The sequence below is a fragment of the Bubalus kerabau genome, chromosome 15, assembly GCF_029407905.1.
Source record: "Bubalus kerabau isolate K-KA32 ecotype Philippines breed swamp buffalo chromosome 15, PCC_UOA_SB_1v2, whole genome shotgun sequence".
Lineage (NCBI taxonomy): Eukaryota > Metazoa > Chordata > Mammalia > Artiodactyla > Bovidae > Bubalus > Bubalus kerabau.
In genome coordinates this window covers 16,904,800-16,921,536 of record NC_073638.1, presented here as the reverse complement: position 1 = coordinate 16,921,536, position 16,737 = coordinate 16,904,800, and the positions used below count along the sequence as shown (strand labels likewise).

The window sequence follows — 16,737 nt, the reverse complement described above, 5'->3', positions numbered from 1 at the left end:
CAGGTCAAATCTGACTTGTTAGCTAAGAAAGAGTTTTACATTTTAAGGGTTGTTAAAAAATTACAACTAAATAGAGACTTAGTAGATGCTGAAGAGATCAAGAAGAGATGGAAAGAATACACAGAAGAATTGTACAAAAAAGATCTTGATGAACTGGATAAGTATGATAGTGTGGTCAGTTACCCAGAGCCCAGGGCCAGATATTCTGGAGTGTGAAGTCAAGTGGGCCTTATTTAGGAAGCACTGCTGTTAAGAAAGCTAGTGGATGCAATGGAATTCTAGTAGCTGTTCACAACCCCAAAGGATGATGCTGTCAAAGTGCTGCACTCAATATATCAGAACATCTGGAAGACCCAGCAGTGGCTACAGGACTGGAAAAGGTCAATCCTCATTCCAGTCCCCAAGAAGGGTAGTACTAAAGAATGTTCAAACCATCAGACAGTTGCACTCATCTCCCATGCTAGTAAGGTCATGCTTAAAATCTTGCACACTGGGCTTCAGCAATACACGAACCAAGAACTTCCAGACGACCTAGCTGGGTTTAGAAAGGGCATAGTAACCAGAGATCAAATTGCCAACACTCGCCTGATAATACAGAAAGCAAGGGAATTCCAGAAAAACATCTATCTCTGTTTCATCAACTTTACTAAAGCCTTTGACTGTGTGGATCATAACAAATTGTGGAAAGCTATCAAAGAGATGGAAATACCAGACCCATTTAACCTGTCTCCTGAGAAACCTTTCTGTGGGTCATGAAGCAACAGTTAGAACCTTGTACAGAACAACTGATTGGTTCAGAATTAAGAAAGTATGACAGGGCTGTCTGCTGTCACCCTGTTTATTTAAGCTGTACGCTGAGCACGTTATGAGAAATGCCAGGCTGGATGAGTTATAAGCTAGAATCAAGATAGGCGGGAGAAACATCACCAGTCTCAGTTACGTGGATGATACCACTCTAGTGGCAAAAAGTGAAGAGGAACTAAAGAACCTCTTGATCAACCTCTTGATAAGGGTGAAGGAGGAGAGTGAAATAGCTAGCTTAAAACTAAATATTAATAATAAGATCATGGCATCCTGCCCTATTACTGCATGGCAAATAGAAGGGGAAAAGGTGGAAGTAGTGACAGATTTCCTTCTCTTGGGCTCTAAAATCACTGCAGATGGTAACTGCAGCCATGAAATCAGAAGATGATTGCTTCTTGGCTGGAAAACTATGACAAACCTAGACAGTATGTTGAAATGCAGACACATTACTCTGCTGACGAAAGGTTTGTAATAGTCAAGGCTGTGGTGTCCCTAGTGGTCGTGCACAGTTGTGAGAGCTGGACTGTAAAGAAGGCAGAACATCAAAGGAGTCCCTTGGACGGCAAGGAGATCAAACCAGTTAATCTTAAGGGAAATCAACCCTGAATACACTTTGGAAGAACTGATGCTGAAGCTGAAGCTCCAGTATTTTGGTCAACTGGTGCAAACAGCCGACTCATTAGATAAGTTCCTGATGCTGGGAAAAGATTGAGGGCAGAAGAAGAGGGTGTCAGAGAATGAGATGGCTGGATGTCATCACTGATGCAATGGACATGAACTTGGGCAAACTTCAGGAGGTGATGAGGCACAGGGAGACCTGGCATGCTGCAGTCCCTGGGGTTGCAAAGAGTTGGACACAACTGGATGACTGAACAACAACAAAAAATAATTAATGGAACTATGTGACAGAGCCTTGTATGATCTGTGAAACCTAGAATATTTACTCTGGCATTTTTCAGAAAAGCTTTGCCAGTATCTGGTGTAAATGATGAAACTGATGCGGGTAGGCCATTAGTTGTTTACTTTTGTTATGCTTCAGAATTTAAAGATCTTAACATAGTGAAGAATGTTTTTAACTACAGAGACTATGAGGCTTCAAGCATCAGGATAAAAATAGGAGACCTCTTCCCCACCAAATTCCTTGAGTAAAGTTGAACAGGATTGCAAATGACAAGGAAGTAAGCATGATATTTTCAAAGAAAAAAAATTTAATTGCAAAATGACTGGATAATCCAGATACAGGAAACTTTTCCTATTTCGTATTCAATAGAACTTGTAGTTGTTTTTTTTCTTTGAGCCAGTACCTTTACCTTTAGTTTTTAGTAAACATTGTATAATGGTTATATCAAAAAGTATAGATTCTGGAAACTGACAGAAGTAAATTTGAAATTCAACCCCAAACAATTACTACCTTAACCTCATTTTCTGATTTTTAGTTTCTTTCCATATGAAGTGGGGCTAATATTACCCACTTTGTAGGATTATTGTGAGGGCTTCTCAGGTTGTGCTAGTGATGAATCTACCTGCCAATGAAGGAGTTGCAGGGATGCAGGTTCAGTCCCTTGATTGGGAAGATCCCCTGAAGTAGGAAATGGCAAATTGCTCCAGTATTCTTGCCTGGAAAACTCCATGGACAGAAGAGCTTGGTGGGCTACAGTCTGTGGGGCCACAAAGAGTCGGATGTGACTGAGCACACACAAGATTGTTGTGAAGATTGTTTTAATGAAGATTGAGTATAAAAATATATAGCACAGTGTCTAGCCAAAAAGCAAGATTTATGTAAATCCTCGTTTCTTCTCCTCTCTACCTCTTCTTTCTGTTTCATTATGTTAAATTTATGAACAGTGAAAGTTATCTTTTAATGTGTGTTTATGGTCACTAAAAGGCTATTTAAAAATCAGTATCATTTACAATATTTTATTTTAAAATGTTATTTAAAAATAACAGGTTGATAACTGCTCATATTACTTTCTTTTTTTGTCTTTTTAGAGTCTGATTGTTGCCAATGGTGGTTTGGGTAATCAAGTGAGTAGGAACCAACTGCTCCCAGTTTTAGAGAAATGTGGATTGGTGGATGCTCTCTTAATGCCACCTAATAAACCCTACTCATGTGTAAGATACAAAACTGTAGAAGAATCCAAGAAAGCCTATGATACTCTCAATGGTAAAGAAATAGTGGATGATTTAGGACAAAAGATCATCCTGTACTTGAATTTTGTGGAAAAAGGTATATCAGACAGGTATCTTTTTAAAAATGTTTTTGCTTTTGTGTGAGTTTTCTTTCATATCTAAGTCGAAAGTTTTAGTTATTGTGAAACAAAATAGGACATCCCATTTTGGGGTTAAGCAAACCCCGCCTTTTTTTAACATTCTTTAAATGCCTAGTATTGTATAGGTATGGGACTAGTAGTTGAAGGGAGGTGACTGAGATACAGTTAATTATTTCTGAGGAGCTGGTCCCACCAAGCTAACAATATCTTTATTATATATGTTATTTATTTTGGAACCCTGCTGTCTAATTGTGTTTTTCAGTATTTATTGTTAAGGGTTCAGATTTATTTTACAGTGTCTACCTAGAAGCTTTCAATTAATCACTTAGAAATTAATTGTGATCCAAATGATTGTGTGCCAAGGTTCACAATTATGGAGGAACAGCTTTAGCCACCAAAGATGCGTGAAGCTTTATAGTGGTGATAGTCAGTTGAACTTTCTGTGTTGGTAGAAATATGTTCATATTTTATATCTGTGTTGTCCAGCATGATTCTGTGGATTTTAAAATTTGATTTTATTTAAATAAATTCAGTTAACTAATTTAAATAAAAGTTTGACAGACTGATTTACAAAATTGCTGTAGGGGTTATTCCATCTTTTCACCACTGACCCATGGAAATGAGATATATTGAGATGAACTTTGATGTTTAAACATCTCATCTCCTGCTATTATATTCATTTGCTACCTGTTTAGGCAGTTAAAACAGTTTTGTCTAGGTAAGCTGTGGGTAAGTGAGTGAGTATATGTCAAAATTATGTTTTTTAAAATAAGACTCAAAGGAAACTTTAAATAACTCCATTAAAGATATGTTTTATAAGTTATAATTCTCAGTGTCTATATGTACTTAATTTTAAATCTGACTTAAGCTTTCAGATTTTGCAAAGTAGATTGTTTTCATATTTTGTTTTTGTGGTCAGTTTTTAAAAATTATATGGTTTAAGAATAAATCTTAATCAGAGAATATTATCATTGGGTTTTCCTCCAGCATGTTGAACAGTGTAAGAAATTGCATGAAATGAATTTTGGAATGGTTTTTATTTGAAATCCTGTATTAGATGCAGAGGCTTTCTTTTTTTTTAATTGAAGTATAGTTGATTTACAATGTTGTGTTAGTTTCTGGTATATAGCGAGGTGATTCAGTTATATATATATGTGATATATTTTACACTATGGTTTATATGGGATATTGAATATCGTTTCCTGTACTACACAGTAGGACCTTGTTGTGTATCCATTTTATATGCAGTAGCTTGCATCTGCTAACCCCAAACTCACAAACCATGCCTCTCCTACTTCCCTGCCCTTGGCAAGCAACCAAAAAATCTGCTCTCTATATCTGTAAGTCTGTTTCTGTTTTGTAAATAAGATCATATGTGTCATATTTTAGATTCCACATATAAGTGATATCATATGGTATTTGTCTCTCTCTTTCTCACTTACCTTAGTATGATAATCTCTGTTTCCATCCATGCTACAGATGGCATTCTTTCATTTTTTATGGCCGAGTAGTATTCTGTTATACATATATATATATATGTGTGTGTGTGTGTGTGTGTGTGTGTGTGTACACATACATCTTCTTTATCCATTCATCTGTCCATGGGCATTTATGTTTCTTCCATGTCTTGGCTGTTGTAAATAATGCTACTGGGAACATTGGTGTGTGTGTATCTTTTTGAATTACAGTTTTGTCCAGATGTATGCCCAGGAGTGGAATTGCTGGGTCATATAGCAACTCTAGATTTTTGAGAAACCACCATACTGTTATTTCACATTTTTCTATTACTTGACCATAGAAGTAAAAATGAATATTTAAATTTTATATTAAGTATTTAGAATCTGGTTTGTTTATGGAGGGGCATACTGTAGATATGAGAAAACTTTCTTAGATTTAAAAAGTGGCCTGATCGTGTTCAAACAAAATACTTAAGTAGGTACTGTTGTATTTGCTATTGGTAATTGCAGTGGATAAAATGTACCATGATTTTTATCTCAGCCTTAATTTTTGTATTTTTAATATGTTGTGTGCTGGGCTCCCTTTGGCAGCACACATACTGATATGTTATATGCCTTTCAACATTATGATTTCTGAAAATGAGGCTTAGAATGTTGACTGAAAAAAAAAAAACAGTCACAACCTAGAAATTGATAGTTGTGTTTTATTTGGTGGGAATGTTTAGGACTTTAAGCCCAGGAGACAGCATCTCAAGTAGTCCTGAGAAACTGCTTTGAGGCAGTGGGGGAAGCAGTCAAGTTATGTAGGAGTTTGCGATACAGTGGGGCTGGTAGTCTCAGTGTCAAAGATTACTGTTAGTTAGGGAAAATCATATATCTTTCAAGTTAAGGAATTTAACACTTTTCTAAGTTTAGAAATATGCAAGCGTCTGGGTATACTGAAATAATTTCTTCCATGTGTACCTCACCTATGTGGGGCCAGAATCCTGTTTCTTGACTTAAAAAAAAAATTAACTATTTTAATTGAAGGATAATTACTTTACAGTATTGTGATGCTTTTTGCCATACATCGACATGAGTCAGCTACAGGTGCACATGTGTCCGCCAATCCTGAATCCCCCACTCATCTCCCTCCCCACCCCATCTCTCTGGGTTATCCCAGAGCACTGACTTTGGGTGCCCTGCTCCATGCATTGAACTTGCATGGTCATCTATTTTACATATGGTAATATACATGTTTCAGTGCTATTCTCTCAAATTATCCCACTTGCGCCTTCTCCCACAGAGTCCAAAAGTCTGTTCTTTACATCTGTGTCTCTTTTGCTGCCTTGTATATAGGATTGTCATTACCATCTTTGTAAATTCCATATATATGTGTTATTATACTGAATTGGTGTTTCTCTTTCTCACTTACTTCACTCTGTATGATAGATTCCAGTTTATCCACCTCATTAGAACTGACTCAAATGTCTTCCCTTTTATAGTTGCATAATATTCCATTGTGTTTATGTACCACAACTTCCATGCATCTGCCAATGGACACCTTGGTTGTTTTCATGTCCTACCTATTGTAAACATTGCTGCAGTGAACATTGGGGTACATGTGTCTCTTTCAATTCTGGTTTCCTTGGTGTATATGCCCAGCAGTGGGATTGCTGGGTCATATGACAGTTCTATTTGCAGTTTTATAAGAAATCTCCATATGGTTCTCCATAATGGCTGTACCAGTGTGCATTCCCACTAACAGTGTAAGAGGGTTCCTTTTACTCCACACCCTCTCCAACATTTATTGTTTGTAGACATTTTGTTGGTGGCCATTCTGACTGGCATGAGATGATACCTCATCATGGTTTTGATTTGCATTTCTCTAATAATGAGTGATGTTGAGCATCTTTTCACGTGTTTATTAGCCATCTGTATGTCTTCTTTGGAGAAATGTCTCTTTAGTTATTTGGCCATTTTTTGATTGGGTTATTTGTTTTTCTGGTATTGAGTTGCATGGGCTGCTTGTATATTTTGGAGATTAATTCTTTGTCAGTTGTTTCATTTGCTGTTATTTTCTTGTGAAGACTGCCTTTTCACATTGCTTATAGTTTCCTTTGTTTGCAAAAGCTTTTAAGTTTAATTAGGTTCCATTTGTTTATTTTTGTTTTTATTTCCATTACTCTGGGAGTTGGGACATAGAGGATCTTCCTGTGGTTTAAGTGTTCTGTCTATATTTTCCACTAAAAGTTTTATAGTTTCTGGTGTTACATTTAGATCTTTAATCCAATTTGAAGTTATTTTTGTGTGTGGTGTTCGAAAGTGTTCTAGTTTCATTCTTTTACACATGGTTGACCAGTTTTCCCAGCACCACTTGCTAGAGAGACTGTCTTTTCTCAATTGTATGTTCTTGCCTCCTTTGTCAAAAATATAAGGTGTTCAGAGGTGCATGGATGTATCTCTGGGCTTTCTATTTTGTTCCATTGATCTATATTTCTGTCTTTGTGCCAATACCATACTGTGTTGATGACTGTAGCTTTGTAATATAGTCTGAATTCAGGCAGGTTGATTCCTCCAGTTCCATTCTTCTTTCTCAAGATTGCTTTGGCTATTCTAGGTTTTTTGTGTTTCCATACAAATTGTGAAATTATTTGTTCTAGTTCTGTTGAAAATACCATTGGTAGCTTTATAGGAATTGCATTGAATCTATAGATTGCTTTGGGTAGTGTAGTTATTTTCACTACATTGATTCTTCCAATCACGAACATGGTATATTTCTCCATCTATTTGTGTCATCTTTGATTTCTTTCATCATTGTTTTATAGTTTTCTATATATAGGTCTTTTGTTTCTTTAGGTAAATTTATTCCTAAGTATTTTATTCTTTTCATTGCAATGGTGAATGGGATTGTTTCCTTAATTTCTCTTTCTGTTTTTTCATTGTTAGTGTATAGGAATTCAAGTGATATCTGTGTATTAATTTTATATCCTGCAACTTTACTATATTCATTGATTAGCTCTAGTAATTTTCTGGTAGTATCTTTAGGGTTTTCTATATAGAGGATCATGTCATCTGCAAACAGTTCGAGTTTCACTTCTTTTCCAATTTGAATTCCTTCTATTTCTTCTTCTCTGATTGCTGTGGCTAGGCCTTCCATAACTGTTGAAAAGTAGTTGTGAGAGTTGGCACCCTTTTTTCCTCATTTTAGAGAAAATCCTTGTAGTTTTTCACCATTGAGGATAATGTTCGTTATGGGTTTGTTGTATGTGGTTTTCATTATGTTGAGGTATGCTCCTTCTATTCCTGCTTTCTGGAGAGTTGTTTTTTTTTTTTTTTTTTTAAATCATAAATGGGTTTCTCTGCATCTGTTGAAATAATCATATGGTTTTTATCTTTAATTTTGTTAATGTGGTGTATGACATTGATTTGTGAATATTGAAGAATCCTTGCATCCCTGGAGCAAAGCCCGCTTGGTCATGATGTATGATCTTTTAAATATGTTGGTGGATTCTATTTGGTAGAGTTTTGTTGAGGATTTTGCATCTATGTTCATCAGTGATATTGGCTTGGAGTTTGCTTCTATTTTTTTGTGTATGGCATCTTTGTCTGATTTTGGTATTAGAGTGATGGTGGCCTCATAAAATGAGTTTGGGAGTTTACCTTTCTCTGCAATATTCTGGAAGAGTTTGAGTAGGATAGGTATTAGCTCTTTACATTTTTGGTAGAATTCACCTGTGAAACCATCTGGTCCTAGGCTTTTGTTTGTTGGAAGATTTTTGATTACAGTTTCTATTTCCGTGCTTGTAATTGGTCTGTTCAGATTTTCTATTTCTTCCTGGTTCAGTTTTGGAAGGTTTTACTTTTCTAAGACTTTGTCCATTTCTTCCAAATTGTCCATTTTATTCACATATAGTTGATCATAGTAGTCTCTTATGAGCTCTTATATTTCTGTGTTGTTTGTTGTGATATCTCCATTTTTATTTCTAATTTTGTTGATTTGATTCTTATTCCTTTTTTCATTGATGAGTCTGGCTTGTCTGTTTTGTCTATTTTGTTTACTTTGTTTAATGGTTTGTCTATTTTGTTTATATTCTCAAAGAACCAGCTTTTAGTTTTGTTTATCTTTATTATAGTCCACTTCATTTCTTTTTCATTTATTTCTGCTCTGATTTTTATGATTTCTTTTCTTCTACTAACTTTGAGTTTTGTTGTTGTTGTTGTTCTTTTCTAGTTGCTTATGTGTAAAGTTAGGTTGTTTATTTGATGTTTCTCTTGTTTCTTGAGGTAGGCTTGTATTGCTATGAACCTCCCTCTTAGCATTGCTTTTATTGAATCCCATAGGTTTTGGATTGTTATGTTTTCATTATCATTTGTTTCTATGCATATTTTGATTTCCTTTTTGACTTCTTCTATGATCTGTTGGTTATTCAGAAGCATGTTGTTTAGCTTCCTTATGTTTGTGTTTTTTATAGTTTTTTTTCCTGTAGTTATTATCTAATGTTACTGCATTGTGATCAGAAAAGATGCTTGAAACAATTTCAAGTTTTTAAAATTTACCAAGGCTAGATTTTAGGCCTAGGATATGATCTATCCTGGAGAATGTTCCGTGTGCACTTGAGAAAAAGGCAAAATCCATTGTTTTGGGGTGAAATGCCCTGTAAATATCAATTAGGTCTAACCGGTCCATTGCATAGTTTGAAACTTATGTTTCCTTGCTAATTTTCTGTTTGGCTGATCTATCCATAGGTGTAAATGGGGTATTAAATTCCCCCACTATTATTGTGTTGCTGTTAATTTCCCCTTTCATACTTGTTAGCATTTGCCTTATATTATTGAAGTGCTCCTATGTTTGGTGCATATATATTTATAATTGTTATATCTTTTTCTTGGATTGGTCCCTTGATCATTGTGTAGTGTCCTTCTTTGTCCCTTGTCATGGTTTTTATTTCAAAGTCTATTTTATCTAATATGAGTATTGCTATTCCTGCTTTCTTTTGGTCTCCATTTGCATGAAATATCATCTTCCAGCCTCTCACTTTCAATCTGTATGTGTCCCTAGGTTTGATGTGGGTCTCTTGTAGACAGCATATATCGGGGTTTTGTTTTTGTATCCATTTGGCCAGTCTTTGTCTCTTGGTTGGAGCATTTAACCCATTTATGTATAAGGTAAATTATTGATAAGTATGATCCCATTACCATTTACTTTGTTATTTTGGGTTCATTTTTATAAACCTCTGTGTTTTCTGTCTAGAGAAGATTCTTAGCATTTGTTGAAGAGCTGGTTTGGTGGTGCTGAATTCTCTCAGCTTTTGCTTGTCTTTAAAGCTTTTGAATTCTCCTTCATATCTGAATGAGATCCGTGCTGGGTAGAGTAATCTTGGTTGTAGGTTTTTCTCTTTCATCACTTTAAGTATGCCCTGCCATTCCCTTCTAATCAGAAGAGTTTCTTTTGAAAGATCAGCTGTTATCCTTATGGGGATCCCCTTGTGTGTTATTTGTTGCTTTTCCCTTGCTGCTTTTAATATTTGGTCTTCGTGTATAATTTTTGTTAGTTTGATTAATATGTGTCTTGTGGTGTTTTGCCTTGGGTTCATCCTGTTTGGGATTCTCTGGGTTTTTTGGACTTGGTTGGCTATTTCCTTCCCCATTTTAGGGAAGTTTTCAACCATTATCTCCTCAAGTGTTTTCTCATGCCCTTTCTTTTTGTCTTCTTCTTCTTCTGGGACATGTACGATTCAACTGTTGGGGCGTTTAACATTGTCCCAGTGGTCTCTGAGGTTGTCCTCGTTTCTTTTTATTTTCCCCTCTCTTCTTAATTTATTTCCACCATTCTATCTTCCACCTCACTTTTCCTCTCTTCTGTCTCAGTTATTCTACTGTTGGTTTCCTCCAGAGTGTTTTTAATCTTAGTTATTGCATTGTTCATTATTGATTGACTCTTCTTTGTTTCTTCTAGATCCTTGTTAAACATTTCTTGCATCTTGTCGATCCTTGTCTCGTCTATTTATCTGTAACTCCATTTTGTTTACAAAATTTTGGATCATCTTTACTATAATTATCCTGAGTTCTTTTTCAGATAGACTCCCTGTTTACCTCTTTTGTGTTTGGTTTGGTGGGTTTTTATCATGTTTCTTCAGCTGCTGGAGATTTCTGTGTTTTCATTTTGCTTAGCTTGCTGTGTTTGGGGTGCCCTTTCTGTATTCTGGAAGGTTGTGGTTCCTCTTAATTGTGGAGTCTGCTCACTGTGGGTGGGGTTGGACCAGTAGCTTGTCAAGGTTTCTTGGGTGGGGGAACCTGTATCTGTATTCTAGTGGTTGGAGCTGGATCTCTTCTCTCCAGAGTGCCATGAGATGTTCAGTAGTAGTTTTGGGTTGTCTGTGGGTTTGGTATGGCTTTGGGCTGCTCATCTTTTAATGTTCAGGGTTGTGTTCCTGTTTTGCTGGAGAATTAGTGTGGTGTCTTGAACTGAAACTTACTGGCTTTTGCTGGAGCTTGGTTTCAGTGTAGGTATGGAGTCTTTAAGGTGGGCTCTTGTCTATTAATGTTCCCTGAGTCAGGAATTCTCTGATGTTCTAAAGTTCTGGAGTTGAGCCTCCTGCCTCTGGGTTTTGTTCCCAATCTTACTGTAGCCTCACGACTTCTCCATCCATACAGCATAGAAGATAAAACCCCCAGGTTAATGGTGAAACAACTCTGAACAGCCAGAAACACACAGAGAGTTTCACAGAGTTGTACAGAGAAAAGAGGGAGGAAGGAGATAGAGGTGACCAGGAGGAGAAAAGGGAAGAGACAAAAATGGAGAGAGAAGTCAAGCCAGTAATAAAGTCCCTAAGTCCTCTCCACAGCTAGGAATACCCAGAGAAATTCACAGTTATATAGAGAAAAGAAGAGGGAGGAGGGTGATAGAGGTGACCAGGAGGAGAAAAGGGAAGAGTCAAAAGGGGAGAGAGTTATCAAGCCAGTAATCAAATCCCTGAGTGAAAATGGATATTGAAGATTAGATTCTTAAAGATAGAAAATTAATAATAAATATCAAAAAGCAAAGATTAAAAACTTAGACTAGAGGTTAAACTCCCAAAGATCCAATATAGAAAATACAAAATTGATCACAAAAATTAAAAGGATATGTATGGAATTTGTTTTTTAAAAAATAGTTTCTTTTTTTTTTTTAGAAAGGTGACAGTAGGCTATAAAAATGAAAGTTAAAGAAGTAATAAAGAATTCAAATATTCAAAAATTGAAAAGTGATAATAGTAAAAATACATGTAGGGATTTCTATGGAGCTGTTGTGGTCAATGTGGGTTCAGTTCTGTGTCAGATTGTGTTCTGGCTTGTACTTGTTCTCCAGGTCTATAGCTGCCCCCAAAATACACAGTATCAGCATTAACGTCAGGGTTTTAATTTGTTGCACCTGTCACTTCCAGGGTGGCTACCCCTTCTTTGTTTATTTTGGCTTGCTCTGTTTGCAAGTCTCTCCAGTGTCTTAATTTCTGCCCTGACATGAGGGGGCGAAGATGGCCACTTATTTTGGCTCACTTGTTCAGTTGTGCTGTGGAGAGGGAGGAAGATTGCAAACAAATACTGCTGGCATGTGTGGGCAATGCTCGCATTGGATGGACCACCCTGGGTTTGCACAGCCCAAGGCGGGGTGTACTTTCCGGGTCCACAGTGCTCAGGCTCCAGGGTGCCCCGTGAGGGTCCTGTCCCAAGTGGACCCTGTGTTTTGTGCACTTCCCAAGTCTAAGCCTCTCAGGTTCTTGGGTGCCCCACAAGGGCACAGGCCCAGATGGGCTGTCTGTTTAGTGCTCATCCCAGGTCCAAGCTGCTCAGGCGACCAGTGCCTGGCGAGCCCACTGTCCCAGGTGGGCCATGCATCTTATCCACCTCCCTAGTCCCTGCTGCTTGGTTTCCTGTGTGTGCCACGAGGGCCTAGTCCCAGGTGTCCCGTGTGTCTCCTCTGGGAAGCTGATCTCAGGCTGTGACACTGCTGGTGGATGTGGACCTTCCAGGATCCCAGGAAGATGTGGTTAGCTGGCAGCCTGTTTACAGCTTGGTGGAAGATGCAGTCTCTTGGGCCAACATTGCAGCAGCCCCTTGCCTTACGACTCTGGCTGTCGCACACCTGCCTCTCTGCCTCCGGGGAGGGAGGGCTCCAAATAGCAGCTAGCTTCCTCTCCTTTGGTATTTGCTAGGATGCAGATGCAGTCTTTTGTTCTGTGAGTGCGCCAGGTGTTACCACGTGGCGTTAGAGCCTTTTGTAGGAAACTTCCTTTTTTATTTTCATCTCTGGCGATCCCATAGTTTTGGTTGCTATGTCAAAGTAGCCTACTCACATTGTTCGCAGGTCATCCAAACCTGGTATCTATCCTAAGGACCGATGATCCAGCCTGTGCCTCCCTGCCCAGCCCCCACTCGCTGGTGGCAGATGCGAGTATCTGAGCCACTTCTCTGCTGGTAGTTGTGGTTAGGCGTGTATTCTGTGGGTTTTCTTTTTTTTTTCCAGTTATGTTGCTGGCTGAGACTCCACAGCTCCCCACTGACAGCCTGTGAGAGTATTTCCTATTGTGTGGAAGCTTTTCCTCCTTCACGACTCCCTCCCTGGGACAGGTCTCCATCTCTAAATCTTTTGTCTTTGTTTTCATCTTTTATCTTTTGTCCTACCTCCTTGTGAAGACATTGGGCTACCTTTATGGGTGTCTGGTGTCCTTGCCAGTGTTGAGAAGTTGTTTTGTGGAAGTTTCTCCATATTCAAATGATCTGTTGATGAATTTGTGGGGGAGAAAGTGGTCTCCCCATCCTGTTCCTCTGCCATCTTGGGACCACACCCTGTTTCTTGATTTTATTATATGCTTAGTTCTTCATTCAGCATAGGGAGTGGTGACAGCTGACAGTTGCTGTATTGAAGGCATTGTCCTCTCTTTTTGGTGCCCTCTGGGCTCATCAGTTTACATTTGGAGGCAAGAAATCACTGATGGTTTTTATATCCTTGATTACTGATATGGCAGGAAATACTCCCATTTCACAGTCCCTGCCCACGGTTGGAAATTTGACCAATATTTGAGAGACATTTCATGACTATTTTTTGTCCCATGGTACTTGGCGGATCATCCCAGATTGGACCAAGGTTCTTTCTTATTGATATGCCACTTCTGGTAATTTCCAGATTAGACTCAGTTCAGTTCACTTCAGTCGCTCAGTCGTGTCTGACTCTTAGCGACCCCATGAATCGCAGCACGCCAGGCCTCCCTGTCCATCACCAACTCCCGGAGTTCACTCAAACTCAAGTCCATCAAGTCAGTGATGCCATCCAGCCATCTCGTCCTCTGTCGTCCCATTCTCCTCCCGCCCCCAATCCCTCCCAGCATCAGGGTCTTTTCCAATGAGTCAAGTCTTCGCATGAGGTGGCCAAAGTATTGGTTTCAGCTTTAGCATCAGTCCTTCCAAAGAAATCCCAGGGCTGATCTCCTTCAGAATGGACTGGTTGGATCTCCTTGCAGTCCAAGGGACTCTCAAAGAGTCTTCTCCAACACCACAGTTCAAAAGCATGAATTCTTCAGCACTCAGCTTTCTTCACACTCCAACTCTCACATCCATACATGATCACTGGAAAAACCATAGCCTTGACTAGACGGACCTTTGTTGGGAAAGTAATGTCTCTGCTTTTGAATATGCTATCTAGGTTGGTCATAACTTTTCTTCCAAGGAGTAAGAAGCGTCTTTTTATTTCATGACTGCAGTCACCATCTGCAGTGATTTTGGAGCCCCCAAAAATAAAGTCTGACACTGTTTCCATTGTTTCCCCGTCTGTTTCCCATGAAGTGATGGGACCAGATGCCATGATCTTCGTTTTCTGAATATTGAGCTTTAAGCCAACTTTTTCACTCTCCACTTTCACTTTCATCAAGAGGCTTTTGAGTTCCTCTTCACTTTCTGCCATAAGGGTGGTGTCATCTGCATATCTGAGGTTATTGATATTTCTCCCATCAATCTTGATTCCAGTTTTTGCTTCTTCCAGTCCAGCATTTCTCATGATGTACTCTGCATATAAGTTAAATAAGCAGGGTGACAATATACAGCCTTGACGTACTCCTTTTCCTATTTGGAACCAGTCTGTTGTTCCATGTCCAGTTCTAACTGTTGCTTCCTGACCTACATAGAGGTTTCTCAAGAGGCAGGTCAGGTGGTCTGGTATTCCCATCTCTTGAAGAATTTTCCACAGTTTATTGTGATCCACACAGTCAGAGGCTTTGGCCGTGTCAATAAAGCAGAAATAGATGTTTTTCTGGAACTCTCTTGCTTTTTCTATGATCCAGCGGATGCTGGCAATTTGGTCTCTGGTTCCTCTGCCTTTACTAAAACCAGCTTTAACATCTGGAAGTTCACAGTTCACATATTGCTGAAGCCTGGCTTGGAGAATTTTGAACATTACTTTACTAGCATGTGAGATGAGTGCAATTGTGCGGTAGTTTGAGCATTCTTTGGCATTGCCTTTCTTTGGGATTGGAATGAAAACTGACCTTTTCCAGTCCTGTGGCCACTGCTGAGTTTTCCAAATTTGCTGACATATTGAGTGCACCACTTTCATAGCATCATCTTTCAGGATTTGAAATAGCTCAACTGGAATTCCATTACCTCCACTAGCTTTGTTTGTAATGATGCTTTCTAAGGCCCACTTGACTTCACATTCCAGGATGTCTGGCTCTAGGTGAGTGATCACACCATCGTGATTATCTGGGTCATGAAGATCTTTGTTGTACAGTTCTTCTGTGTACTCCTGCCACCTCTTCTTAATATCTTCTGCTTCTCTTAGGTCCATACCATTTCTGTCCTTTATCGAGCCCATTTGCATAAAATGTTCCCTTGGTATCTCTAATTTTCTTGAAGAGATCTCTAGTCTTCCCCATTCTGTTGTTTTCCTCTATTTCTTTGCATTGATCCCTGAGGAAGGCTTTCTTAATCTCTTCTTGCTATTTTTTGGTACTCTGCATTCAGATCCTTATATCTTTCCTTTTCTCCTTTGCTTTTCGCTTCTCTTCTTTTCACAGGTATTTGTAAGGCCTCCTCAGACAACCATTTTGCTTTTTTTGCATTTCTTTTCCATGGGCATGGTCTTGATCCCTGTCTCCTGTACAATGTCACAAACCTCATTCCATAGTTCATCAGGCACTCTATCAGATCTAGTCCCTTAAATCTATTTCTCACTTCCACTGTATAATCATAAGGGATTTGATTTAGGTCATACCTGAATGGTCTAGTGGTTTTCCCTACTTTCTTCAATTTAAGTCTGAATTTGGCAATAAGGAATTCATGATCTGAGCCACAGTCAGCTCCTGGTCTTGTTTTTGTTGACTGTGTAGAGCTTCTCCATCTTTGGCTGCAAAGAATATAATTAGTCTGATTTTGGTGTTGAGCATATAAGTTAAATAGCAAGAGAAGACAAGAGTCTTCTCTTGTGTTGTTGGAAGAGGGTGTTTGCTATGACCAGTGCATTTTCTTGGCAAAACTCTATTAGTCTTTGCCCTCCTTCATTCCGTATTCCAAGGCCAAATTTGCCTGTTACTCCAGGTGTTTCTTGACTCCCTACTTTTGCATTCCAGTCCCCTATAATGAAAAGGACATCTTTTTTGGGTGTTAGTTCTAAAAGGTCTTGTAGGTCTTCATAGAACCGTTTAGCTTCTTCAGTGTTACTGATTGGGGCATAGACTTGGATTACTGTGATATTGAATGGTTTGCCTTGGAAACGAACAGAGATCATTCTGTCGTTTTTGAGATTGCATCCAAGTACTGCATTTCGGACTCTTTTGTTGACCATGATGGCTACTCCATTTCTTCTGAGGGATTCCTGCCCGCAGTAGTAGATATAATGGTCATCTGAGTTAAATTCACCCATTCCAATCCATTTTAGTTCGCTGATTCCTAGAATGTCGACATTCACTCTTGCCATCTCCTGTTTGACCACTTCCAATTTGCCTTGATTCATGGACCTGACATTCCAGGTTCCTGGGCAATATTGCTCTGTACAGCGTCGACCTTGTTTCTATCACCAGTCACATCCACAGCTGGGTATTCTTTTTGCTGTGGCTCCATCCCTTCATTCTTTCTGGGGTTATTTCTCCACTGATCTGCAGTAGCATATTGGGCACCTACTGACCTGGGGAGTTCCTCTTTCTGTATCCTATCATTTTGCCTTTTCATACTGTTCATAGGATTCTCAAGGCAAGGAT

At 38.7% G+C, this 16,737-nt stretch overlaps 1 protein-coding gene across 3 annotated transcripts in view; it reads left to right on the top strand.

The window, feature by feature from the left end:
- The window catches only part of ALKBH8 (alkB homolog 8, tRNA methyltransferase), a 120,294-nt gene that overhangs the window by 10,647 nt on the left and 92,910 nt on the right, over nucleotides 1-16,737 (top strand). For all 3 annotated transcript variants that reach the window (XM_055547776.1, XM_055547774.1, XM_055547775.1), the window contains exon 3: nucleotides 2,794-3,031. In XM_055547776.1, the coding sequence (XP_055403751.1) occupies nucleotides 2,794-3,031 (238 nt within the window). The remainder of the gene's footprint in view (nucleotides 1-2,793; nucleotides 3,032-16,737) is intronic.